The sequence below is a fragment of the Colletotrichum navitas genome (genome assembly GCF_030913465.1).
Source record: "Colletotrichum navitas strain CBS 125086 chromosome Unknown LY79scaffold_41, whole genome shotgun sequence".
Lineage (NCBI taxonomy): Eukaryota > Fungi > Ascomycota > Sordariomycetes > Glomerellales > Glomerellaceae > Colletotrichum > Colletotrichum navitas.
Window position 1 is genome coordinate 6,605 of NW_026850587.1, and position 25,107 is coordinate 31,711.

The 25,107-nt window shown below is 51.4% G+C and overlaps 9 protein-coding genes and 1 non-coding gene across 10 annotated transcripts; 4 read left to right on the forward strand and 6 right to left on the reverse strand.

Moving 5' to 3' along the window:
* Positions 1–564: 564 nt before the first annotated feature.
* LY79DRAFT_518175 (uncharacterized protein) lies at positions 565–3,485 on the forward strand (the record flags this gene model as incomplete). The annotated part of the gene is made up of 3 exons (XM_060555009.1): positions 565–665; positions 786–3,054; positions 3,114–3,485. The coding sequence occupies 3 exons, from the start codon at positions 565–567 to the stop codon at positions 3,483–3,485; spliced, it is 2,742 nt and encodes a 913-aa protein (XP_060412732.1).
* Positions 3,486–5,927: 2,442 nt separating this feature from the next.
* LY79DRAFT_591225 (proline racemase) lies at positions 5,928–7,877 on the forward strand (the record flags this gene model as incomplete). The annotated part of the gene is given in 4 exon segments (XM_060561249.1): positions 5,928–5,962; positions 6,602–6,683; positions 6,805–7,386; positions 7,401–7,877. The coding sequence occupies 4 exon segments, from the start codon at positions 5,928–5,930 to the stop codon at positions 7,875–7,877; spliced, it is 1,176 nt and encodes a 391-aa protein (XP_060412733.1).
* Positions 7,878–8,015: 138 nt separating this feature from the next.
* On the reverse strand, positions 8,016–8,097 carry LY79DRAFT_t170. Its single transcript has one exon. It is a non-coding gene; the product is annotated as a tRNA-Ser (tRNA).
* A 127-nt stretch (positions 8,098–8,224) lies between these two features.
* LY79DRAFT_557692 (Alpha/Beta hydrolase protein) lies at positions 8,225–9,483 on the reverse strand. The gene has a single exon (XM_060558112.1). It carries the CDS (start codon positions 9,318–9,320, stop codon positions 8,415–8,417), a length of 906 nt encoding a protein of 301 aa, XP_060412734.1. The 5' UTR covers positions 9,321–9,483; the 3' UTR covers positions 8,225–8,414.
* An 845-nt stretch (positions 9,484–10,328) lies between these two features.
* Positions 10,329–12,212, reverse strand: LY79DRAFT_609535 (thiol-specific monooxygenase). The gene is made up of 3 exons (XM_060561927.1): positions 11,890–12,212; positions 11,244–11,835; positions 10,329–11,181 (listed from the first exon to the last, which is right to left on the reverse strand). Exons 1-3 carry the CDS (start codon positions 11,973–11,975, stop codon positions 10,387–10,389), a joined length of 1,473 nt encoding a protein of 490 aa, XP_060412735.1. The 5' UTR covers positions 11,976–12,212; the 3' UTR covers positions 10,329–10,386.
* Positions 12,213–12,760: 548 nt separating this feature from the next.
* LY79DRAFT_557695 (fungal-specific transcription factor domain-containing protein) lies at positions 12,761–15,583 on the forward strand. Its single transcript, XM_060558113.1, has one exon. The coding sequence runs from the start codon at positions 13,080–13,082 to the stop codon at positions 15,489–15,491; it is 2,412 nt and encodes an 803-aa protein (XP_060412736.1). The 5' UTR covers positions 12,761–13,079; the 3' UTR covers positions 15,492–15,583.
* Positions 15,584–15,936: 353 nt separating this feature from the next.
* LY79DRAFT_591229 (uncharacterized protein) lies at positions 15,937–16,844 on the reverse strand (the record flags this gene model as incomplete). Its single annotated transcript, XM_060561250.1, is given in 4 exon segments — positions 15,937–15,982; positions 15,995–16,131; positions 16,276–16,641; positions 16,653–16,844. 4 exon segments carry the CDS (start codon positions 16,842–16,844, stop codon positions 15,937–15,939), a joined length of 741 nt encoding a protein of 246 aa, XP_060412737.1.
* A 2,187-nt stretch (positions 16,845–19,031) lies between these two features.
* LY79DRAFT_557697 (Alpha/Beta hydrolase protein) lies at positions 19,032–20,592 on the reverse strand. Its single transcript, XM_060558114.1, has 5 exons — positions 20,208–20,592; positions 19,870–20,151; positions 19,598–19,813; positions 19,424–19,534; positions 19,032–19,366 (listed from the first exon to the last, which is right to left on the reverse strand). Exons 1-5 carry the CDS (start codon positions 20,308–20,310, stop codon positions 19,236–19,238), a joined length of 843 nt encoding a protein of 280 aa, XP_060412738.1. The 5' UTR covers positions 20,311–20,592; the 3' UTR covers positions 19,032–19,235.
* Positions 20,593–20,935: 343 nt separating this feature from the next.
* On the forward strand, positions 20,936–22,572 carry LY79DRAFT_591231 (major facilitator superfamily transporter; the record flags this gene model as incomplete). The annotated part of the gene is made up of 3 exons (XM_060561251.1): positions 20,936–21,196; positions 21,252–21,755; positions 21,805–22,572. 3 exons carry the CDS (start codon positions 20,936–20,938, stop codon positions 22,570–22,572), a joined length of 1,533 nt encoding a protein of 510 aa, XP_060412739.1.
* Positions 22,573–22,711: 139 nt separating this feature from the next.
* LY79DRAFT_557699 (cutinase) lies at positions 22,712–23,741 on the reverse strand. Its single transcript, XM_060558115.1, has one exon. The coding sequence runs from the start codon at positions 23,490–23,492 to the stop codon at positions 22,872–22,874; it is 621 nt and encodes a 206-aa protein (XP_060412740.1). The 5' UTR covers positions 23,493–23,741; the 3' UTR covers positions 22,712–22,871.
* Between the last annotated feature and the right edge of the window lie 1,366 nt (positions 23,742–25,107).

A 25,107-nucleotide genomic window follows, 5' to 3' on the forward strand; every position in this document is an offset into this window, starting at 1 on the left:
CACGGCCGGATTAATCATTTCACCTCGCACCACCCACCCCCCCCATCTATCTCATCGATCGCATTGTTCTCGGAATCAACAGTCATCGTCAACCTTGCGACACTGCGGTTCAATACCAATTGCGCATTGCCAACCATTGCCGGCGCATGCACGTATTTCTTGCGATTTCTCTGATACGTATGCATCCCGTATAATCGCTGTCGCATTTCACTCCTGCGCGCGGAACCACACATCGCAACGCCCCTCCCCGAGCTTGCTTCTTTCCCTTGGCGACGGCAGCTTCCTCGCGACGGCGCTTGCTCCGGTAGTGCCTTTCTGACATCAGCCACATCCTCGACACGATTGTTCCTGCCCCGGGCCTGACCTTCCTAAACCCACCTTTTGACAATCCGTTCCACGACCTCCCCCCTCCGACCGTCGAGAACAACTTTGCGCTCCTTTTTCTTCTCGTCAATATTCGTCGTCAATTTCGTGTCATCGCCGTCGCACCGAATATCACCTGCGCGCGTCGCTGCTTTCATGTCGCGTCGCGCACAGTAACTCCTCTCTTACCACAATCACCACATGGCAGTCATGGCGTCACCTCAATCAGAACGTGCCACCTCTGATCAGAAGCTCGCCGAGTCTACATCAGCCAAGGAGGACAATAAGCCTGAGACAAACGGGTAAGTCGCATCTAGCACTGGCGCATCATTTGTTTAGTGTTGCGACGTCGTTTGCATCCATTCTTGCGCGCATTCTACCTTCGCCCACGATAAGGCCCTAACATAATGACCTCTTCATAGTCACGCTTCGCCTGCCAAGAATACTGATGATAATCCCGCGAAGTCGCCCACTGTGAATGGCGACGGAAAGCATGATGAACCCAAAGCATCGGATGATGCGGATCTGAGTCTTTCAAAGGACGACACTAAGATTGACGCGCCCGCCAAGGATGCTGACAAGTCCTCGGAGAAAACCGAATCAGCAAAGTCAGACGAGCAAACCAAGGAGCCAAGCAAGTCCCAGAGTCCTGCTCCTGCGGAGCCATCCAAAGACGTCGACATGACCGATGCGCCCGAGGACAAGTCGGAAAAGAAGTCTGAGAAGGCGGACGACAAGGCAGGCGAGAAATCTATTGAAGATACAGCCGAGGCGTCTGAACCCAAGAGCGCCACCGAGTCCAAGGATATCGAGATGACCCAAGACGAAGACAAGGTTACCGGGACTAAGGAGGGAGAGTCATCGCCTGCTACGCAGGCAAAGGCCGCAAAAGAGGTAGATCTGCAACCAGCAAGCTTGTCGCAACTGGCCATTGACAATGACAAGGACAAGCCTTCGGAGCCTGCTGATGCCGATGTGCCCATGGCGGAGGCTCCTTCAACGGCAGGCAAGGTTTCTCGCGAAAGAGAAGACGACGTCGATGTTGAGCCTGCGCCCAAGCGCGCCAAGACGGACTCTAACGACGAATCTTCAGCCGTCGTCGATAACATCGAGTCTACGGTGGAGGTGAAGCCACAAGGCGCGCAGGACGATCTCGCAAAGGGCGAGGCGGCCCTTGAAGATCTTCCCCTCTGGAACGACCCTGAGCGCGACCCCAAGCCCTTCACGTCTCATCAAACACGAGAATTTCGCAAGGTGTTGGCCGGCGTGAAGAAGACGAAGCACGGCGCACACTTCAAGGACGCCGTCGTCAAGATGTGGCCTAGTCTCGCAGAGAGCTATGTCATGCGCGTTAATAACCCCATGGACATCGGCGAGCTCGAGCGCAACCTTCGCGACAACAAGTACAGTACCTTGCGAGAGTTCAAGGATGACCTGGGCAAGATCTACAAGAACTCGGTCATTTTCAACGGCATCAACAACGAGATTACATCTGCTGCGCTTAATGTGGTTAAGCTCGCTTGGACACGGGTTTGTGACATTCCTCCTGCCGAGCCCGCCAAGTCCAAGCCAGTACCCAAGCCCTCGCGCCACTCCGAGTCACGAACATCCGCCCCTCCGCCCCCGGTCCGCAGACAGCCTAGCATACCGGCTGCGAGCCCCCCTGCTAAAGCCGAAGCCGAGGCTTACGCCGTTCCTCCCGGAGGTGTGCCGCAGGTTCGCCGCGCCTCGACACAGAACGATTTGGACCGGCCCAAGCGTGCCATCCAGCCCACCAAAAACCGCGACCCAGACTACTCGGCCAAGAACTTCAACAAGAAGAAGCTGCCGATTGAACTTCAGTTTGCCTACGAGGTTTTGAACGAGTTGATGGACGCCAAGAACGCTCATTGCAACTTCGCATTCCTTGCCCCAGTCGATCCAGTGGCGCTCGCAATCCCAACATATTTCACCATCATCAAGCGACCCATGGACCTGGGTACGATCATGACCAAAATCAAGAGCTATGACTACCAGAGCATCAAGGACTTCCAGACAGACATTAAGCTTGTTTTCAAAAACTGTTACAAGTTTAACCAGCCTGGTCAGCCAGTCTACGAGCAAGGGCAACAACTTGAGATCATCTTCAGGAACTTGTGGTCAAAGAAAGACCAGTGGATCGCCAAGCACACTCCGGCAAAGCAAATCTCCGACGGCTCGAGCCGTGAAAGCGAAGACGAAGCTGAGGAAGAAGAGGAGGAGGAGGCGCCTGCCACCACAGTTGACGATGCCACGAACAAGACGATCCAGATGCTCGAAAAACGACTGGAGGAGGAGACAAAAAACCTTGCTCAGCTTTACAAGACAGCGGACATCGCCGGTGACACCATGATTGACCTCCAGCAATCCCTGATCAGCACCATTCGGTCCCGTATCTTGCAGGAGAAGCAGAACCTCGTGACTCAAAAGCCAGCCAAGGCAGCAAAGGCCAAGCCGCCAAAGCCAGCCAAGCAAAAGGCTAGCGGCGCTCCTAGCAAAAAGGCGGCTGCGGCCCCTGGGCCGAAGAAGGCTGGGGGCGGTGCGTCCAAGAAGCCGAAGCAGCGTAACATGACACAGCCCGAAAAGGACGCCATCGCCAATGCTATCAACGATCTCGAGAGCCCTCATATTGAACGCGCTATCGACATCATCAAGAAGGATACTGGTCAATCGGTACGAAAGCTGCCGATGTCACTGCACTCTTAGACTTGATTTGCTAACACCCATCGCAGGAAAACAGCAGCGGAGAACTCGAGCTCGAGATCGACCAACTTACCAACGAGGCCCTCCATAAGCTTTGGGACCTTTGCAAGAAAGCTTTGCCTACCTTTGCCAACGGCCTTCCGAGTGCGCCTGCTCGCGAACCATCACCCGTTAACAGCGCCCCCGCCAAGTCGTCTGGCAAGCCCACCAAGCCCAAGAAGAACAAGCCCATGAACGCCCAAGAACAAGAAGCTCGCATCGCCGAGCTTGAGAGGCTTCGCAATATGTACGATGGTAATCCCAAGGGTGATCAAGAGCGCCCTGGCAGCTCCGGTCGCACAAATGAAGCTCCTGTTCACGATAATGACAGCGAGTCCTCCGATGACTCGGAAGAGGAGTAATGCTGAACATCAAAGTATTCACGTCAAAGCTTTGACGTGCGGGTAGAAGGAACGGAAATGGAGAGAGGATGAGGTCGGTTGTTCCCAACGACGTGGATCAAGCGCTCAACGGGCTCAAATAAAAACTGCAACGTCTGGGTGCCAGTAGATTTGCGATACCGGGCATCACCCTCGGTCGACCCCACACTTAACTCGTTCTCTAAGAGGGTCTTGTACCCTGGTCTCATGGGTGGCGGCTGTCTTGCCTTCAACGAAACCTACCACGCGGCGGTGGAAGGCAGACTCGAGGAAAAGCCGCAGAGCGCAATTGAGCTATGAAGAGATCTTTGGTTTGCAGGGCGCCGTTACCGGATGTCCACTGGAGATGGCATCTTTCTTTGCTAGCTAGCGGCGAGTTAAGCGAAAGCTAGCGCGTTGAGCTGTAGAATATGATGTATAATATCCTTCGCCTCACACTATGTGCCCCGTGATGTCCCTACACTCATGATGTGGCTTTGAGACCACGGCGAACTGCATGAAGCTTCCCTTGTCGATTGATTGGCCTCGGTCAGTGGTCTGACATTTCAAGGTGAAGTCGCCGGTGTGCAGGAGTCGCCGTAGTAATGTCCAGTTGGTCTAGAGTGGAGCGGTGAAACATCAGTCATCGACGACAAATCAAAACGAAAGTTTCCTCATTTGACGAAGCATTGTGCGATGCTGACTCTCGCCATGCGAGACTTCAAGGTCTGCTTTTCTTTGATCGAGTCAACGGTTGGCGGGGAGGGGGGAGGAGGCATACAAACATTTTGATCGGTCTCTGGGACCTCTGAGTCGAGAGTCGAGTACCGGCGGGGTGCAGGAGCAGTCTGCCGAGTCCAAGGAGGGGAGGAAAGAAGGCCGAGGCCCGGCTTGCAAGATCGGAGAATGGCCAGAGAGGTCCCGGTGGTGAGTACCCATTCCGGTCATGGACGTCATTTCGGGCTTTTTCCGAATAGGCGATCTAGCTAGTTTCCCGATATCAAGTGCTGTTCTAACAGGAGCATTCAGTTTTAATTTCTTTTTCTTTTTCTTGCTTTCTCAAATGGTCTCAAAAGAGACCTTTCCAAACACGGTACACAAAGTCGTCCTGGCCTAGTGACATCCAGACCAGCTGCCGTGCTAGCGTGGTCTGTACTACATCATATACTAGGCTCGGTTGTGAACAGGCTCCGCTAGATTACAGACACCAACTACTTTCTCCCCGCTGGCTTAAAGTTGACGACCTAATAAATGGTTAAATACATTGATCCGTGTCGGCTTCGTTGATGTATGGTTGTCGCCACATCAGTAGCCAATCAGCATACGGCCAAAGCATCAGAATATGTGACCCGATATAAAATGGCATTTTTATACCACTTGCATTTGCCACAACCAAAGGCCTCGAAGGCTATGGCATTATCACTTAAAAGCTGAGCATACAGCTGCACGTTTACACGCGCAAGGCGTTTTCCCATCTGAACTAGTTAACACGGCCCATGGTAATTTGGGAACGGCCTTGGAGTGTTCAACAAGCACGGCTTTTCGGCTCAAGGGGTAAAGCTGCATGTCTTCCAGCTGACGTACCCCTTCAGAATACTTTGTCCACATTGAGCAGTGGTTATTCCATAACGGTTAGGAACGCCTGCCAAGGACTGTCTAAGCATGCGAGAAAAAATTGCACAATCTATAGGTGTGGAAACAAACCAATCAGAACTCCTCGGCGTGTCAGAGTGAGCGAGCAGCCTGCTAAGCCACCCCAGCAAACGTAGATGTATTCCTTCCTTGGCGTAAACAGAGATAGGGATTGGGGCCTTTTGATCTTGGGTGTGGAGGCGGTAGCTTGAATGGATATTACTGTTGCCGCCCTCCTGTAGGCTGATCGCCTCCCGTCAACACACGTCGTATGCGAACTTTCACATTACGAAACCTCGGCGCTGTCGCAGGAGAATTAATAATAAAATTCGGAATCATCGGCATGGTAACAATAAGGCACTCTTTGCTTGTGTGTTCGCATGGAAATCTGCCTTTCGTCGCCTTCCTTTTTCGAATCATAACGATGGCATTTCACAGGTTGCCCACGGAGCATACGTAAGCCCATCTCATCTCTGTAGTTGCAAGATTATTCCCTAGACCCCATAAGATTGAGGATTGTGATGACTATCTCAAGAAGCACTGCCGCCCTTGCGGGTGGCGGCTTAGGAGAATCGGCAGGCTGACCACTGTTGCGGTTTCTAGTCACTACTGTTGCAGTTACTAACGTGGCCATAGTCCATGTTTTTATCAGCTGTGCAGAAGCAATTGTCAAATATTGTCAGGCGATGCCAAGGGTGGCAACATCGAATATACTCACGTGAATAAGGGGACGCAATGCCAAGTGTTTGGAAGAACGAACAGCTCAGATATGGTATGCGGAGCAGGATTCTGCGCATGTCAGCGCTGTCCCAGATGTGCAGCATGATGGTATCTCGAGAATTGTTCAAGTAAAAACTAAAAAACTGTCTGGTCATCAGTTCTACGTATTTCAGCTGGTTATGGACAGAGCCACCCAGCCTGTTTGGCCGCTACAGCCAGTAATAGAGTTGCTGATTGGACCTCTGCATACCTTTGCCACATTGTATTAAGGGATGATCTGCGGTCAGCAGGCCTGTGTTTAGTCTAGCTGTTAAAAGACACTGGGTCTCACAGCGAGGTACTTATCAGTCAATGGACTACGTGGTTCGGATGCGAAGCCGGAGTCGCGCCAGAGGAGAGAACCGAAAAGCCAGGAACTTGATGCCATTGTCTCTCAGTGGTTTACGGCGGAAGCAAGCGATAGGCTCGCAGCGCAGGATACAAGCTTGACGGCATGCATCTCGGGAGCGCGGCAAGCCGTTGCGTCCCCATCGGGTCTAGTTGAATTAAGCGCCATGTTCTCAGGGTGCCGCTTCCTGACGGTCAGAGCCGAAGACTAGCGTGGACCGATCCTGTCATCGGAACATTGCGGCCGTGATGTGGGGCCGACTCGGCGGTCTGGTTGCGTTATTTCCCCCAGTCGCATCGTTTCTCAAAACATTAGTAGTAGCGAAATCATCTACAGAACCTCGGTACTGCTGTAGAATATCTTCATGCAACGATACGAGTGTACCTTCATTCATTCAACCCCTAGTGGGCTCTGAGATACGAACCGTTGAGATGCACACTTCGGGTGAAGCGGCGCGTATCGTATATGCTGGATACCCCGACATCCGATAAGTGACTAACTTCCCAGCCAATATTTCTCATCCATCTACGTGTCATGTTTTTTTTTGACAAAAGATAAACCCTCAGCGGTCCACTCTTGGAGCAGCGGTCACTGGCTCGATCACAGTATGATCATCTCCGCCGCAGCATCATTTACGAGCCGTGCAGCCACCAAGACATGTATGGAGCTGTATTGAGACCACATACAGAGCTGGTAGACTCGGGAGAGGCTCACATGGAGGCGTTATTTCTTACACACGAAGGCTACGTTGTTATGTGCGGTCACGCCACCATTACCCTCGGCAGGTTTCTTGTCGATTGTACCGACGAAACCATTTTCCCCCGGCGCAAAGACCTGCAGTTTGACAAAGACGAGAAGCAAGTTGAATTCCGCTTACACGCCCTAGTCGGACTTGTCTGTATGACGGTTCCTATTGTCGAGGTAAACGGGTTCTGGCGAATGGTCACCAGCCGTCTGATTACAATTTTCTCTGTACCCACGTTTGCGACCGCCATCGATCTTTCCGTTTCGATCCCAGTAAGCCTGCGCTGGGCAGAGTTGGGTGACGACACACATGTAACCGTCGACGTTGGTTTCGGCGGTGCATTTTACGCGATTGCCCCCGCCTCTGCGTTGGGGTTCCCTGCTTCACTGGCCAAACCCGATATCCCAGCGCAGCGCTTAGTAACGCTGCAAAGAAGTTCAAAGAGGCTTTCAATGCTTCTTCTGACCTCCGGGCTCGTCTACATAATCCGGACGACGAAAACCCGCAATACTTATACGGCATCATGGTCACGGATACAGGTAGCAACGACGAACTTCCCACAACTCCTGGTTGCACTGGGGCAGAGACGGGACTCTATTTCTTTGGCGACCAGCAGGTCGATCGTAGCCCAACTGGATCCGTTGTACAGGCGAGAGTGGCGTTGGCCATGGCGAAATGTCAGAGGAAGCTGGACGAGTCATGGACGTATCACAGCCTGGTGTCGAAAGCTATAGGGGGCTACAGGAATGCTTTTGTTGGTAGGCCGGTACAGGAGCTAAAGGTCAGCAGAAACAAGGCTTGGCGAATTGAGGTGAGCGGACAGGCTTCCTACATTGGAACAAGCACATTTATCGCAGAGGAAGACGACGATATTGGCAAAGGATTTTCTTTTCGGTCGCTAGGCATATAATTCCAAGGATGCAAGCTTTTCTTCCAGGCCAAAAGCGGGCAGCAAATGCGAAATAGCACTGGAAAATATGCCATATATCTCGAGCAATCCTATTTCATTCATGTATAGAAATTGCTCAAAGGTACAAAAGCAAAAGATCGACGTTGGCCTGATTCGAACAGACGCTCCCGAAGGAACAAGATTTCTAGTCTTGCGCATTAGACCACTCTGCCACAACGCCGTTAGATGAGCCCACATTCTGGCGGGGTTGAGAACCGGGCCAATCTTAGACTTCATGATGGTATGGCGTGATTGCCATCTAGGGCTGGGATTGAAACAAGTTTCTGAATCATGCAATCCATTGCACTCTCAGTAGCGAGGATTTAGATTCTTTGCAAGTTAATTGTGGTCATGCATGGTGGTATTTGCTCAACGATTCCAGCTGTCAGACTGCAAAGCGTCGATGAATAGTTATTGAGTTGATTAGCCCTAATGACTTTCTAACATACGTCCAAGAACACTGAGAATTTTCAGTACCAACCCAGGTTGATGATTTGACTAAACAAAAAATCCAGTAATGGCTTTGACAACATCTTCTGGTGCTTGTTCCGGGATGTAATGTCCAGAATCAACACTGCTGCCTTTCACCGAAATGTCCTTACTCGTAACGTTTTGCCACTCTTTAACGGCTTCAAAACACTTCTCGATCACGCCATATTTGCCCCAGAGCACCATCAAGGGAGACTGGATCAGCCTCCCAGCCTCAAGGTCCGCCTCCGCCTCTTCGAGGTCTAACGTCGCACTTGCACGGTAGTCGTTGCACATGCTGTGTACAGCAGCCGGTTGCTCCATCACACTGGCATAGTAGTCAAAGTTTTCCTTGTCGAAAATCTCCAATGCCTTGGGTTGGCGGCCGCCCATAAAAAGCTCCAAGAACTGCCTCGGCGATGCGTTGATGAGGTTCTCGGGAAGCGGCTCCTGCTGAATCAGGAAAAACCAGTGGAAGTACGCCTTGGCAAATTCGAAGTTGGTCGTCTTGTACATGACGAGGGTCGGGCAGATGTCGAGAAAGATGGCCTTGCGCACGCGGCCGGGAAAGTCGACGCAGAGTTTATGTGCAACGCGGGCGCCGCGGTCGTGCGCGCAGACGAAGAACGGTTTGTTGGCGTAGCCGAGGTGGTCCATGACACTCACGCAATCGCGGGCCATCGCGCTCTTGGCATAAGAGGCCACATCGCTTGGTTTTGACGACTTGCCATAGCCCCGGATGTCGATCAAGACAACAGTGTACTGTTCGATGAGTTGCTCGGCAACTCGATGCCACATGTGGTGGCTTTGAGGGAAGCCGTGGAGTAGAAGGAGGGGCGGGAGTGTGGATGACGAATCCCCGCTCTTGATGCCGTAAATTGTCACTTCCGGCGAATCCTGCGTGGTGACAGTAAATGGTTGGAAGCCTTCAAACATTTTCGGACCAATCAATAAGAATGCTAATCGAAGTGGGCTTGTTCCTGGAGACTTTGTGCGGGCGATGGTCTGTCCAAGTTTCTCGCTGATTTCATAGATATATGACTGAAGAGTGCGCCCTTCGTGGACATGCGGGAAATATATTTCGCGAGCAGTACCCAGCCGCCCACTAAGACCATAATGCGCATGTGTTTCAAACGTTCCTCGCACACGGCCGATTTTGACTTATTCACCAATACAAGCGCAAAAGGACGGCGCTAGCCTAGACATTCTTGCTTGGTAACGTGCATTTTTATTGGGCGTGAAGCCTTGTTGCTGTCGCTACTCAATTGCGGGTGAATAATTTGCCTCGGAATTCCCTGTGCCGAAATAAAATCCACCGTACTGTTTTTACGCGCAACATCCGAAATATGTTTCGAGTCTATACACTCCTCGGATGCCGATCTCCTTGAAGCATGATAATTCAAGGATGCCGGCAGACATCAGACTGAGTTTGCCCAGAAGTTGCAATGTCGTTCCATATCGGACTCTTGTGTGGTGGGTTGAGAATGACAGTCGCACAATGTTTGGCGTGTTCATACTCGTGAACAACCAAATCGAGGAACGCTGCAGCCTGAAGAAACGGATAGATGGAATGGGTCATATCTTGACTGATGGTAATCTAAACCGGGAACAAGAGTCCAAACTGGTCCGGCTTATCGTCGATGGTCTCGTCGCGGGTTTCTATCACCACCATCATCATCCTTATGGAAGTGAAAGTCTGGCGTTCCCCTTAGAGCGTTGAAAACATTGTTTTCAGCATGTCCGAAGTCAGATTTTCACTAGATAAATCATACAACATAGCGTTTATAATGGTACCTGATTATTAGGAGAGCTGTCAAGGTCATGTCCATAAAAGAGGATCATCCATTCACTGTATAGGTAGATAAACAATCATATCTAAGTAATGATGGGGGTGTCTGTAGTACATCCATGGACGATCGGTTTCATCACCGAGATTTATACCTTATTAATTCGTAGTTTATTCAACATATATATCGGTTTATGCAACGTTCTATGTCAGACCTCACAACAGCTTGTTCTCCTCATCCAAGCCAGCTTTCCACGCCTTATAGTCGAAGCCAAGCGCTTCTAGTGTTTTTACTTCATGCCTCTTCTCACCTAGCTTCCGCGATGCAATCTTGATCAATGGAAACCGCTCTCTGGTCCATCTCTTTTCATCATCCCAAAACGGTGGGATCTTGCCCACACCGTCATTCTCCAACCCGGGCCTCTTCTCTGCTTCGAGACTTCGTGCGTGAAGCATATTGATGTACTCTAGATCCTCGGGAAATGCGAGATTGTGCAAAACCTTACCCTCCCCCTTGTCCTTGAGCATACGCGCCTCCCACTCTCTCATTACGATGCGGCTTGGTAAGCGCACCCGGTCCGCCCACACGCGTGCGACATATGCTGCCTGGCCTTCGGAGACGGGAAACGGAACGATTCGCTGCGGGATTCCAGCGAAGGCAAGTGTCGGGTCGTCAATGTAGAAAATATGCTCGTACAAATTGCGGGCATAGGCGCCATCAGTGACGACTGGCGGGTCGAGGTCGCGGATAAAGGGAAAGCTATAAAAGTAGCCCGTGCAGAAGATGACGCCGTCAATGTCCGATTCGACTTCGCCGTTGACAAAGCGCACTTTGCGGCCGTCTGGGATGAACTCCGCGATCTCGGGGACCATCTTCGCCCACGATGAGCGGTCCTCACTTGGCGTGTTGGGCACTGTTTTCTCGGAGACAATAATTGGAAGTTTGCAGACGCTTGAGATCTGCGCGCTCAAGTCGATGCCGGATGCAGAGTTGCCAACGATGATAACTTTCTGCGACAGGGTGAGCAGCTGGATCTGACACATGATTATGTATTGCACTGCACTCATCTCACCTTATTATCATATTGTGTAGCATTTCTGTAGAACTTGGAGTGTGAAATCGATTCTGGGTGAGCCTTATCGAAATCGGCAAGACCAGGGATATCAGGGATGAAAGGGTCGTTGTAGTGACCACTTGCGACCAGGACGGCGTCAAACTGAGCGTTAGTCACCTCGTCCGTCCTGAGATCCCGCGTTTCGACCTCCCAATACACCCGATCGTCCTTGATCACCTTCTTGGAAGACAGCACTTGGGTTGACAGTGAGACGGTAGGCTTCAGCTCTTCAGCATAGTCCTCAAGATACTTCTTCACTATTTGGTGGGGAGGGAATAGAGAAGCGTCAGAGGGAAACCTCTGATCCGAGTAGTTCATTAAGGTGTGCGGGATATTTGTCTCCAAATAGTCATATACAGGAGACACGAACTGCTTGGCTTCATGACCCTCAACGGCGATGGCCGTGTCTGGGTTCTTAGTCGGCCGCGTTCTTGGGATACTGAAGTCACTGTCGATGACGTTTAGAGAGCTGTACGCCCAGACGCCACCGACAGTGTCCCTTTGTTCGTAAACTTGGACCTTGGAGAATTTTTTCTCCGCCAAAAGGTACCTATTGGATATCGTGTGAGAAGCTGCAATGTGTGATAGGACCGGCACGGCTTACTTCGCGGCGGCCAGGCCGCACGGTCCGGCGCCGATAACGGCGACTCGGTCGACGTTAAGCTTATCCTCGAGGTATATGGACGACATGGCGGGGTGAAACCGAATTTTACCACTGGGGGCCGTGAAGTATCGCAGCAATAATAACGATGAAGGATATCGTAGCGATGGAGTTCCCAGGACAAGATAGGTGAGAGACCCCTGGGTTATATGATTTACTGGCCTCACTGAGATATTTTAAGCTGGTGATGGTATATCGGCCGATTGCAGTCCCGTATCTTCAGATCTCGGCTGACAAGACGTGTCTTACGTAGTAGGCCAGCGGTCTGCCGCCGGACAGACGGCTAGCCCCTCGAATCACGAGATGCGTGGCGACCGACACGAGTCGGACTTGGCCCGACAGCGCTAGGATTGGTAATTTGGTGAGAGCTGGGGCACTAGAATGGCGGGGCCTACTCCACAAGCTTCCAGTCAGTGAGTGGCCTTGGGACGAACATCGTTCCTCATGCAAGACATGAGTTTCTGGTCTTGGCCCTGACTTGTCTCGTTTAAAACTTACTAATGTCACTCAAAACCAAAGCCTCTAAGCCCATTTTACAGACTTTGGCAACACTTCAACCCATCTGCGTCTCTTCTCCTGTCTTTACATGAATCAAATCAGAAGAACTCTAAGGAAATATTGAATCTGCATGGCGCATCCCGGCAGCGGGGCCAAATTGGGTCAACTGGCTGGCAAAACGGCCAAGAGGCGGACGCTCATTCGCTGCCCGTGAGCCGCTATTGTAATGGCGTGCTCTATGCCTGCTTGCCCGGCCAGCTCAAGCAAGGCCTTCCAAATCCCCCCCTTCGGATCTACGCGCAAGATGAGACCGGGGAAGAAACACGGGCAGAGAGACAGACAGCCTCGTTGCAACGCAGGGGGTAGAATTTGCCTTCCACAAATGATAACAAGCACAACATCGCGACCCCCCTATTCATGGGACTGTGAGGCTTTCGAACGAATCTGCGACTTACTTTGCATGCAGTGAACCAGCCAGGACAATAAGCGGAGAGCTCCCCGACTCGGGCACTTCTCAACGGATCCCCTTCGAGCCTCCAGGCCTGTCCTGTGGGCTTCAAGCCAAGCCGTAATCCGGACGCCTGCCGATTCATACAGGCATCGCGTCGGCACCTCGCCGTCCAACCGCCGTCGCAATGTCCCCCGAACAGATCAAATCAAACATTCATCGCTTCCGCGTCCGACAGACATCCCCATCCTCGGCAGCGCTGCGTCGCTCTGCCTCACCTCCCGCCGTTCGCCATCCCCCGCCATCACCGGAGGCCACCCCCGATGTCTCATCTTCATCGACAACATTATTAGCACCAGTCTCAACGGCCCCAGCCCAGCCCCCAGCTTTAGGACCGGCCCCATCTGCGCTTCCGTACCCAAGTCCGACCGCAGTCACCGCCAACGCCTCGGCCTCCGTAGTGCTCTCCGCTGTCCCGGCATCGTCGTCGCCCAAGACGGCCCGCGACATCCCTGCCTGCGACCGCTGCCGCAGCTTCAAGAAGAAGTGCAGCCGCACGTTTCCCGTGTGCACACTCTGCGCCAACGCAGGGCACAAATGCTCTTTCTCAACGCCCGCCGCGTCCACCGCGGCCCAGACGCATCATCTGCGAGCCCGTATAGAGTGGCTTTCACGCTTCATCAATGACAACTTTCCCATTGCGGGCATCCCGGGGGTGGAAGCTGTCGACACGGGAACCGACCTCGCCTCGCTGCTGGGTTCGTCGCCAGCTGCTATCGCTGCCGGGCAGCCGTTGGAAACTAACCCGACAACGCCAGCGAATGGGGCCACGCCTGGTTCCTTGAGCGTTGGGAGCAACCGTGGGGAGCCGAGGGACACGTTTACGGTACACCAGCAGCCGCATGGAGCCCCAGGATCTGTCATGTTTGATCAAAGAAGCCTGGCAGTAAACGTAGACTCGGAATCGCCGTCGTCGAGAGGCAATGACCACATACGAGCTCTCCTTCAGCCAGCACCCGAACCCGGGAGGATGCCGGGCATCGAGGGTCTTCGCGATGGAGAAGGCTTTACATCCTCTAGCTTGCCAAAAGATGCCATTGCACGACGGTTCGTTGACGCCTACTTCCGGAACGTGAACCGGGCGTACCCGTTTGTCAACCGGGTCAAGGTTCTGCGAGACCTTGAGTCCTTGGGAGAATCAACCAAGAGACGCCGAGATGCCGACTCGACATTACTCTACCTTGTCATGGCCATCGGATGCACCACTCTTCAGAGAGCTGGCCAAATACCGAACGACACGGCGTCCAAGTTCGACGTGGCGTATGCCGACATCATCCAAGAGTGTTTGGCGAGAGAGGATCTCGAGTCGATTCATATCCTCGTCCTGGTAGCATTGTACTCGCTCTTCGACCCCAAAGGAATCTCAACGTGGTCTATAGCCGGCATCGTTTCCCGTCAAGCCATGCTGCTCGGCCTGAGCAGAAGATCTTCCGAGGACAAGAGGCTTTCAGCGATGGACATTGAGTTACGTCACCGACTGTTTTGGAGCATCTACGTTTTGGACCGCATGATGGCCATCTCACTCGGGCTCCCGGTGGCCCTGATGGACGAGAATGTCGATGTCCCATTGCCCGGCCTCACCATCGAAGAGTTTGCCTCACCGGACCGACAGCATTTCGCATCCATCCTGCAGACGAACCGGCACGTCATTCAGCTCAGACAACTAGAGGACCGGATCCTGAAGCAGATCCATACGCGAAAACAATCCGATGTTGCCGCACTCTCACAAGCCGATAGACGAGCCATCGTACAAAACATCAGGTCCGACATAGAGAATTGGTATAGCAACGGATGTCTCGTGTCCCCGCTAGAACCGGACAACGTTCCTATTCATAATTCGGTGACCTGGCTCAGTGCCAGATACTACCATCTTCTACTCCTGCTCCACTACCCCTGCCACTTCAACTCTTGCGGCTCCATCGTGTCTGCGGTCGAGCTCCTCCGTTTCGCACAGAAGCATCTGCAGTCGACGTCGGTCCTTTTGCAGCAGCGACAGCTCCCTTTGAACCGCGTGACACTTTGCCGGCTGTTTCCGGTAGGCCTAGTCCTGATCCACAGCTTCATCGCCTGCGCCGCAGAATGCACATCTTTCTCGGCTCGGGATGAGGTAGCCGTTATCGTCAGCATTCTCGAAGCCTTCCCCGAGGGCTGGACGCAAGCCCGGCAAGCCGCTCACGTCTTCCGCCAGTTCATGAGTCTCATCTCCGGCGTGCCGAATAACGGCTACACCACCCTTCACTTCCCGGGCAATGTCTACGGCAACGGCCAAATGGCGTCGTCGCGGGAGTCGTATCAGGCGATGGTCAGGCCCATCATCACCGGGCTCGTGACCCTGATGCAGGAGGTTCTCGGTAGGTCGACTTGCTACGCTTTCCACGAGTTTCCTGATGACTGCGGTGGGCTGCCTTCGGCTTCGGCAGGGTTTAGGGGTCAAGCAGCATTTTCTCCCACGGGTCCAGCTCGACATTCGGCGACAGTTGGGAACGATGACTCTTCTATGGACTACGGCTGGGGCTCGTTAGAACTGGGTTTTCTCTGAACATTTACGTTGTTTCACAGAGACACATTTCCTTGTTTCTCTTTTCTTTTTGTATTTGATACCATAATGCTTGACGACGAATTCAACTTGACCCAGACTTTCGTATGTTAAGTGAAACCTGATGCCGTCTTCATTGAAACGCTATTCAAGACTCAACGGCTTTGATTCTCTGGTAAGACTTGGCTATTAACCATCCCGTATATGGCACAGCCCTACCGTTGTAACCGACATACTGAAGATATACTGAATATAAGCACTATGATAGACTGGGAGAACACGCAGCAGCAGCCGCTGTCTTAAGATTATGTTTGGATGTCAAGTACTACAACTTTCTGCATCGCTTTCCCCTCTTTGCACTCCATATCTGCGACTCCCTTTGCTTCACGTTTGTGAATTCATCAGTCTTGCATCTTCGACAAAAAAGCACAAAGTCGCTATATAGAGCCTAGCAAGTAGATCGCATCCCCTTCTCGGCAATCATCTTCATAAAGCTAAGTTCCTACTCTATCGCTTTGGTTCCCGCACCCATGGAACTGGCAGTGGGGTACAGAGCCTCTAGCTGAACCTCCTTCTGGTGGATCACTGGCGCTTCTTTGCTGCCAACCATCATGATTTCAAGGGCGTTTCCGTTGTCATATTGCTCGTGAGAAGAGCAAAAATGGCGTTAGAAAGGTCCTCCGACAACAAAGCAAGATCTTCCAGTGGTAGACGATTGCGGCAGAACTCCTGGTCAAACAAAGGTGTCTGCTAACGTTTGGTATTACACGGCAACTTGGCCCCTCACAGGACGGTAGTCACGTATTCTTGTGGGACCAGGACATATAACGGAGTTCCTGATGCCCACCAACTGCTTCAAACCCTGGAGGGACTTCACAACACTGAGAATAGCGGCCTTGCTCGCGAAATAAAAAGGTGTCTGGATTGAGTGGATGTAGGCGCCCATACTGGAGACCCAGAGCAGGTTCCCCTTAATCTCATGGTTCTGCAGCCAGTAGTCAATGGCGATCTGAGCGAGACGGATTGGGCCTATTGTGTTAACGTTAAAGGTGTGGTATGAACCGACCGCTGCATCGACCTGGTCTTTAGCCGCGGCGTTGTTGACGACAATGTCGACGCGGCCGAAAGACTTGACAGTTGCCTCCCAAGGGAACTGAGCTATACCCAGTTTGTGACGTCGGTCTTGTGGAATGTCGCAGATGGGCTTCCGTCATGGGAGGAGGGGTGGGGATACTTTGCAGTAGTCGCCTCGGCTTCTGGGCGGAGAGCCAGGTCTGCAATCATCACGGAACAGCCTTCATTGAGAAGACGTTGTGCTATCGCAAGACCAATGCCTAGATCCTCAGTACGGTTCATGAGTTTAGCGATGTTCTCCGTTCAAAACAGTCATTACATCCTGAGGACTACATAAAAATAACCGTCGTTAACTTATGAATAACGGTTGGTCTACTGGATCCTGCACTTGTGATCAAGGGAATCTTTCCTTTCACTTCGTATTCAAAGACGATGTTTTAAATAGATTTCGTAGCTAGTAAATAGAATGAATGGAGGGTTGAAGCTGTAGGTTCATTGCTGCAAGCGTCTTGACCATCGGAATTAAGAGAAAAGGGGTACAGTTGCATCGCGAGTCAGCCCGTCTGGCAGGCAGGGTAGCTTCTATATGGCACGGGATATCCGCTTGCATTAACTTGATTGAGATCGCCACGGGCGAAGAGTCCGCTTCCCCGAGTAGGGATGGCTGCTGATGTGCGCTTTAACACACGCCCATGCGTTATTACATGTAACAGTATATGAAGAGAAGCTCTTTCCGGAGTCTAATAAACAGATTCGTTTCTTAGAGAGTAAGTTATGGCTGCTGGCACTTAGGAAATTATCTGAAGTCAACAACAGCGAATTCAAATTGAAGCCGACCTGACGTCAAGATAGGTAACCGAGCCCAAGCTACAAACCCGCGTCAGCGTGTGAGTACCGGGAATGCGGGATGGTCAGAACCCTTTGAAAACGAGCTTTTGATTAGGGCTCCCTGCTTTTGCAGTAGCGTACTTATCACCAGCCGTCAACTCTTGTTGGTGCTATATTGTATTCGGGTTACGTGTGGAAAACATGGGAAATTCTCTCAGGCGGGGCTGAGGACTTTCGAATAGGCGTGCAGTCTATTTGGACATATGTTTATTTGAAAAAAATATTATGGATTCGTGGTGCCTACCGGCACGCGCCAGAGACATTTCAGAATAACTTCTAATTTCCATTTCCGACCATATCTGGGCGTACTAGAAAGTCAGGTCTTCTTACTACCACCATTTCTTTTGCTATCCTTACATCCGTCGTAATGGCTATGCGTTCATGCATTCGAGTAAAAACGAAAATGCTCGGTGTGTATGATTGGGCTATGCTGGCCGGATATTTCAGCATTTCTTGATGTCCGATTCCTTCTATCGACATTGTTGACAGACCTTTGGTTGCTTCCCCCTTAGACTATCAATCTTGCCCAGTCGGGCTCTTTTATTTACGGATCTTTTACTGGAATAGGGACCCGAGATGAAAACATGACAACAGCTACAGCCTACCAGCATCGAAGCTTATAAGGTACGCACTGAGCAGCTTTGCCAACGAGGAAGGACGTTCCATTACTAATGGCCCTTCGTTCTCTATACCCTTCTCATTTGGCAAGCTTTGTATGCAGGAAGTCTTTGCTTCATTAAGTTGAGTATTTGCATCACCCTCACCCCCACAACCAACGAGGGAAAATATACTTACATATTCTTCGCGGCCTTGTTGGCCTTTCCTTTCTCCTGAGCGGCACTGGCTTAATCGTCATAATCAATCAGTGCCAACCTCTCGACCGATATTGGGACAAGAGGATGCCGGGAACATGCTGGGCCGTCATTACTGCCACTGCATTGTCGTATGCAGCATCCGTCTCTAATGTCATTACTGACTTCACAGTCGCAGCTATCCCGTTTTTCCTGCTCCGACACGTACAGATGCGGTCTCGGCTGAGTTTATACGTCAAAATTATTCTGGGACTGGGTTTCCTGTATGTACACACTGGCATCATTATCATTGGAGTGGTTTACTGATGTCAGGAACTTAGGTGGTGTGCTAAGCGACAATAGTACTCAAGAGTATTCCAAGCGATCAGGAGGCACCAGTATCGTCACGTTTGGCCAGGGGAACGTACGGAAAGAGTGTATTCACGAAAACGAAAACAAAAACGAATTGGGCTCCACGATAATCGGGGGAAGGGACAACGATAGCAACAACAGCAACCATGGTGACAATACCAAGAGTACTCGCAGAATTGTAAAGGTCACAAATGATGTAGAACACACAATCTCACAGTCAGACGCAACAATGCTAGGTCAAAGCTGAAATTTAGTCAATACAGGCGTCTGAAATACTGCCCAGAACACGATACCGCTTGTGTGTATAGTATGCGTTCACAACTAAACCCTTCAGTGCAAAGGATACGTTTAATAGACTGTGTTATGTAATGAAACCTGCTCTCCACATGCGGGAGCTACTAACAGAGCGGCTTTCTACGGTTAGTCCACGTGGGTATCGTCCTGTTACCATACTTCCATGTGCATAGTACCTCTAAAGGTTACAAGAGACAGAACGCTTTGCGCATTACTTTAACAAATGCTGTTTTAATAGTCAATGCCAATCGAACTATGGAAGTTTGAGTCTTCTTCTGCCATTTTGTCCCCCAGCCTTTGTTCCATTATTACAAATTGGAAATGCAAGTCAAATGTTCAGGTGCTCTCGAATCCTGCCAAGAACCAGCTCTGGTTTCTCAGCATGAACGCCATGGTTAGCGCCTTCAACTCGGAATAGCTCGGCCCCCGGAATTCTTTCAGCAATCAACTTTGAGTTTTCTAGGCGATATATATCAGCTGGGTGGGGTTTGAAACCACAGGATACGACAATCTTACCGGGAGGGCAAATCCAGTCCTTGTCACCGACAATGACTAATGTCTTAGCCGTGATCTCTGGCAACTGATCCGTGTAATCAAAATACTTTTCTTTCTCGGAATATAGATCATCTGGTAGTGAATTGAGCTCATTTAGGCATGGTAGGTAAGTACGGGAATGTTGCATGGGCTTACTGTGCGATTCAGCAACATAAACTCCATCAAGATTGCTCCTCAATGCCTCATCGGGATCGAACGACTCTTTGTAAAGCGGCATCATTGCGAAGTATATTAGTTGGAATTCTAGATCGCTCTCATAGGCCCCAAAGACCTTGTTCTTCAGCATGTCGACAGAGAAGCTGGGGACTTTATGAATCCTTTCCTCCAGTGTTTTGATGGCGCCAGCCTCATCTAAGAGCGTTAACAGTGCTGCCAAGTAGAAAGTTTCGCATGCAGCCGTGACCTACGGTGATGGGACGGTGCTGTTCCTCTGAGGATCAAATGCGAAACTCGCGGAGTATACTTGATGGCGTAATGTTGTGCTAGAAAACCCCCGAAGCTGCCACCGCAAATGATGACCTGGTTATCTCCAGCGAAACGTTGTCTCACTCCCTCAATATCATCAACAATTTGCTCAAAGGTGTAGGGCTTGGTCAAGGAGCTCTGGCCATGTCCCCGATAATCAAATGAGAGAACCCGGATCTTGTCGCTGAGCTGGCTATAGATTTTGAAATCAGACCTATGGTCACCTGAGCTCATGTTAGCCACCTCGTAACTTATCCCGAATCATGCTGGTGAAGCCCACCCATTCCTCGGCCGCCATGGAGTGTAATCATCAGGGGAGCATGCTCGGGCCCGGCGATGCGATACGCGAGACGAGCACCGTTGATGTCTACAAATTCAATCATTTTGGTGGAAGTAGCTCAGTTAGGGACAAGAAGTGATACGAAATCCGAACTTAGAAACGGCTGCAAAGTTTCTACAGCCGTCACGAATGTATGCCGGCAACCGCTGGTATGAGATGATGCCCCGTCGTTTGGTGGTGCACTCAGCGAGGTTGAATGCCGATGGCGGGAGCCAATCGTACCTGAAGCCGACGAAGCGGGGGAGGATTCAGGCAAACGGGGGATAGAACGGATAGTGCTTGGTGTTGCGAGTAAGGAGCCGGACAGAACCCGACCCGATCTTCCGAAAAGGGGTAAAGACATAGGCCCCTCCCCGATAGTGAACCGGGGGGGTTTTGTATGGCGCCATAGTGAAGGCGCTTTATCAAATTACACTAAGACGACAGCCGATGTCACCCAGAAAATTCTGTAATCGATTACGGTGCCGTCGTCGGCTCAATGCTGTCCTTCCTACAGGGGAGGCATCTTGAGATAAAGATCTGCTGCTCACCCAATCTTCACCTCCAATAGGTAGGGGAACCTCTGCCAGCCAACTCCACTGAGTACCCACAGAGCTTTCTGTCCCCCAAGTTCTCGTACGAGAATTTCTGAAGCCGCGATACAGCGACGGTAGATGAAGCAAGTTGTGATGGCGCACCTAGACCCCAACGCCTCCAACGCCGCCAAGCCGGTTGACCCGATCGATCGGGTCCAAGACAAGGACGGTATTTCGACAACGTCCGGCATCGCCGCTGCCGCCGACAGCAAACCGGAGCCCCCACAGCAGCTTCAAGAGGCCGGATGGTTCCGCTGGCACGAACCCGGTACATCACCGGAAGAGAAGAAGTTGATCTTGAAACTGGACTGGTTTTTGCTTTCTTACGGCTGCCTGATGTATTTCATCAAACAGGTATGTAACCCGGATCGCCATGTGTGGCTTGGTTGTTGATGCTCACCTCTATCAGCTCGATCAGAACAACATCTCCAATGCTTACGTTTCGGGCATGTCGGAAGAGCTCAACTTCGGTCCTGGCAACGAGCTCTCTTGGATGAACACGTACTTCAACATCGGCACCATCATCGGCGGCTCTTTCGCCAACCTGATTATCACGGTTGTCCGCCCGCGCTACTGGCTGACCGGCTGCCTTTTTGTTTGGTCGCTTTTTGTATTGTTTCTCTACAAGTGCCAGAATGCGCCCCAGCTCTACGTCCTACGCTTTTTCATTGGCCTGTTCGAATCAGCCGCCTGGCCAGGCGTCATGTACGTTCTCGGCTCCTGGTACCGCAAGAGCGAGCTGTCTCGTCGTTCCGGCCTATTCGTCATGAGTGGCGTCTTGGGACAGATGTTCTCCGGCTATCTCCAATCTGCACTTTACACCGGCATGGGTGGCAAAGGTGGCTTGTCGGCCTGGAGGTGGCTGTTCATCTTCGATTTCATCCTGGCCGTTCCCGTTGTGATTTATGGAGTTGTAAGTCGGTTTGCAATTCAGTTGGGGACAGTACTAACGCCGTCTCCAGGTTTGCTTTCCCGATACTCCTCACACCACAACTGCCTTTTACCTCAGTGACTGGGAGAGGCAGCGCGCGCGGGAGCGTATTGAAGAAGAAGGCCGCAAGCCCGTCGGGAAGATGAACTGGTCCGTTGTAGCCCGCGTCTTCGGCTCCTGGCAAGTCTATGCTTTCACGGCCGCCTACTCCTTCTGGACTTTGACGTGCGGCTCGTACATCATACAATACTTTACATTATACCTCAAGTCAACAAGGTTGTATACGGTACCCCAGATCAACAACATCCCGACCTGCGTCGGTGCTATCAACTTCGTGTTCATGATCTCGACAGGCTACGTCTCCGACAAGATTGGCCGTCGCGGACCCGTCTGTTTTGCCGTTGGCTGTTTGCTGACATTCGTCTACGCCGTCTTGGCTGCATGGAGCGTGCCGCATACGTTGCGTATGGCTGTCTTTATCCTTGCTGGTTGCTACGGCTGCTACACACCTTTGCTAGCCGGCTGGGCGAACGAGGCGTGTGGAGGGGACCAGCAGAAGCGTGCCTTTGTCCTTGGCTTCATGGTATCTGTCGGTCAGGCTGTCGTAATTCCCTTCCAGCAGTTGCAGATGCCGAGTGGGCAGGCGCCAACTTTCGCCAAGACCCATGGATGGGGCAGTGCCCTTGCTTTTGTCGTTGCATTGACTGTTTGGACAGGTGTCGGGCTACCATTCCTTCAGAAGTGGCGTGAGTCGAAGGTCAAGGTCAGCACTTGCGAGATTGATAGCGATGAGGCATGATAGACCACGCTAGGTTTCCACCAGTAGCTTTTGTTCGAACGAGAAAAGAGTGCGAACTGTTGAGACGCAGTATTAATTAGTCGGAAAATAACCATATAATGACAAACTTGTAATAAGGTGCCTAAAACAATGAATCAACTGGCCCAAATATAGAAGATAATCAGCGTCAGCGGTCGATTTAGTAGATTATACAAGAAGGCTAAAACTATATTGAGATGAAAGAAATCCCGTAGATTTAGTCGTGTAGTCAGGCATCTAAGTATAATCCTCCCAATCAACGCAGCAAGTGCTATATATATCTAAGCCACTACGGACTTGATGAAAGCAGCGGCCGCGTCGTTGTCGGAGAAATATCCAAGATGGCCATACCCGCTCTTGCTTCCGCAGCCCCCGGCGCTAGCACATCCACCAGCAGAGCAAACACTATCACCAACACCACAAAAGCTCTTGAAATTGCCTGCTGAAATGCCAGATACAGCTTGACCCTTGAATGGATCTCCAAAAGTGACAGCGGCAAGGACGCCCTTGCCGTTGAGCATCCTGGCAGCATTGTGAACGGCCATGGCGCCCTGGCTGTAGCCGGTAAGAATCAACTTTGTCTCTGGGCACTTGCTGAACCATTCGCTAGCCTGACTGGCCATGGCGGTGCTACCAGGTCCAGACCCTGTTGCCTCAGCCGAGATGCCGAGCGTATCGGCAGGGTAAGCGACGCCTTCGACGGTAACAGAGTCGGCGCCGAGGGCCGACTGGAGGGCCTTCTGGAGTCCGGGACCGACGACGGTGCCGAGGGTACCCGTTTCTGTTGTACCGCGGGCAAACAGTATAGTGACTGCTTTGCATCCCGATGCCTGCCGGGCGTCAATAGGGTTGGCAGCCGCAAGGGCGGCAAAGAGGGCGGTGCTAAGAGCTGCTGTCTTCATTTTGAGGTTACTGATGTACTTGAAATCAGCGATGAAGAAGTGTATGTCGCTCGAGAAGTAAATGAGATAGGTCTTGGTCTTGGAGGTATGAAAGAGTGCTCCGCACTGGTAGGCAGGTGTAAGTGGAAAAGAAGAGCAGAAGAGCAGAAGCGACGAACTGAAACGACTGGATGGTTGATTGTTGATGCTCTGTCTTCCCTTCCAACAAACTCCCCGAGTAAGATAGTATCCTCGCCTTTTATCCTCCAGATGTTTACTCGATTAACTGCTTAAATACACGAGGGCAATCACAGCTTTCCCCTTGCCAAGTGTGATTCACATTCGAGGAGGTGAGCCTTGACTTGTCCAAAAATGGAATTTCTAGCGACTCCTCGTTTCATGCTGATTGGTGGCTTCGTCCAGAATGCCGTTGCATATGCGTGGGTCGGCAAGCTTGTTCCTATCAAAAGGGCCAGTTCAGGTTGTCTTTGCGCAGATCGTTCTGTGATAGCACACGCTTGGACGTTGTAATCCTTGCTGCCGAACAAAATGATTGGCCATTGACGGCCAACGGTCCGCACCATCCAAAGGGATTTGGCGTGTCTCTGAAGTTGTTATTTCCCATAAGACATGACCCCACAAGAGACTGATGCCTGAGAAACAATCACTCCGTTGCCGCGCTCATAGAAAATAGCAGGGGTTGCTTTGGGATACCCAGCTACCACAGTGTAGCCTTGATGCCGAGTTTACTGGTCCTCTTACCAGGGTTGAAGCTGTTGAACATGATATGCCGCGGCTTGCAGAGCTGGTGAGGACTATTCCGAAATTGATCATCCTTACAGGACCAATTGGGCGCCAGTCAACTCAAAGAGCTCTCTCTTTCGGGCATATGTTTCCCGTTCCGAAATACGCACATTGCAGCAAGCTGTGATCGGGTCCAACATACGAAACCCAGTGCGTGCGTGGACCATACTCATGTAACGGACATGGGGTCAAGTGAAATGTGGTACTGTGAACAACAAGGAAATTAATGAGTCTCAGACATTGGCTAGGTCAGCAGGGCCGGTTCGTCAATCGACCTTCCATCCGCTCAGCATACAACCTTCTAGGAGTTGAGTAGTATCACTAGGTAATATATCAAAACAATGAGATCTATCTTAGCACAAAAGCAGACCGAAAGTTACCACTCATGGTCTCTGGGTCTGTTTCAGTATTCATTGAGCCTGCCCTGTTTGATGGCCCTCTTTACTATCCCACATTGGATGACCACCGGTCAGGCATCCTCCTCCTCGTATTTATCCACTAAACTTGGACCCACCTCGGGCCGTTGCCTGTTTTGACATGTTTTGTGGCTCCGGTCGTTATCCTTGCCCTCAGCATCATTATCTTTTCATTAAACAACCTCTCCGTACAGTGCAAAGTCCCGAATAACTATTCAGCAAAAGCATTGACTCTTTAAGGCACACAAAGACACTCCGAGTCAAAGTGGCAAGACTAACTCTATGAAAAAGGGTGAGAAACGCAAAGCGAACCAATTTCCGTCGGCTATGTGCTGCCCTACGTCTCAATTCTGAGGGCAATGGTTTCGGTGCTGGCAAGTGATTTTTAGGTCTAAATCAACTCTCCCTCAATGACA

Coding starts and splice junctions, on each gene's coding strand:
- LY79DRAFT_557692 (XM_060558112.1), bottom strand. CDS start 9,320: ATGTTTGAAGGCTTCCAACCATTTACTGTCACCACGCAGGATTCGCCG.
- LY79DRAFT_609535 (XM_060561927.1), bottom strand. CDS start 11,975: ATGTCGTCCATATACCTCGAGGATAAGCTTAACGTCGACCGAGTCGCC. Junction 11,836..11,889: donor TGCGGCCTGGCCGCCGCGAA/GTAAGCCGTGCC, acceptor GATATCCAATAG/GTACCTTTTGGCGGAGAAAA. Junction 11,182..11,243: donor CTACACAATATGATAATAAG/GTGAGATGAGTG, acceptor ACCCTGTCGCAG/AAAGTTATCATCGTTGGCAA.
- LY79DRAFT_557695 (XM_060558113.1), top strand. CDS start 13,080: ATGTCCCCCGAACAGATCAAATCAAACATTCATCGCTTCCGCGTCCGA.
- LY79DRAFT_557697 (XM_060558114.1), bottom strand. CDS start 20,310: ATGATTGAATTTGTAGACATCAACGGTGCTCGTCTCGCGTATCGCATC. Junction 19,535..19,597: donor TTATGTTGCTGAATCGCACA/GTAAGCCCATGC, acceptor ATTCACTACCAG/ATGATCTATATTCCGAGAAA. Junction 19,367..19,423: donor GGACTGGATTTGCCCTCCCG/GTAAGATTGTCG, acceptor TATATCGCCTAG/AAAACTCAAAGTTGATTGCT.
- LY79DRAFT_557699 (XM_060558115.1), bottom strand. CDS start 23,492: ATGAAGACAGCAGCTCTTAGCACCGCCCTCTTTGCCGCCCTTGCGGCT.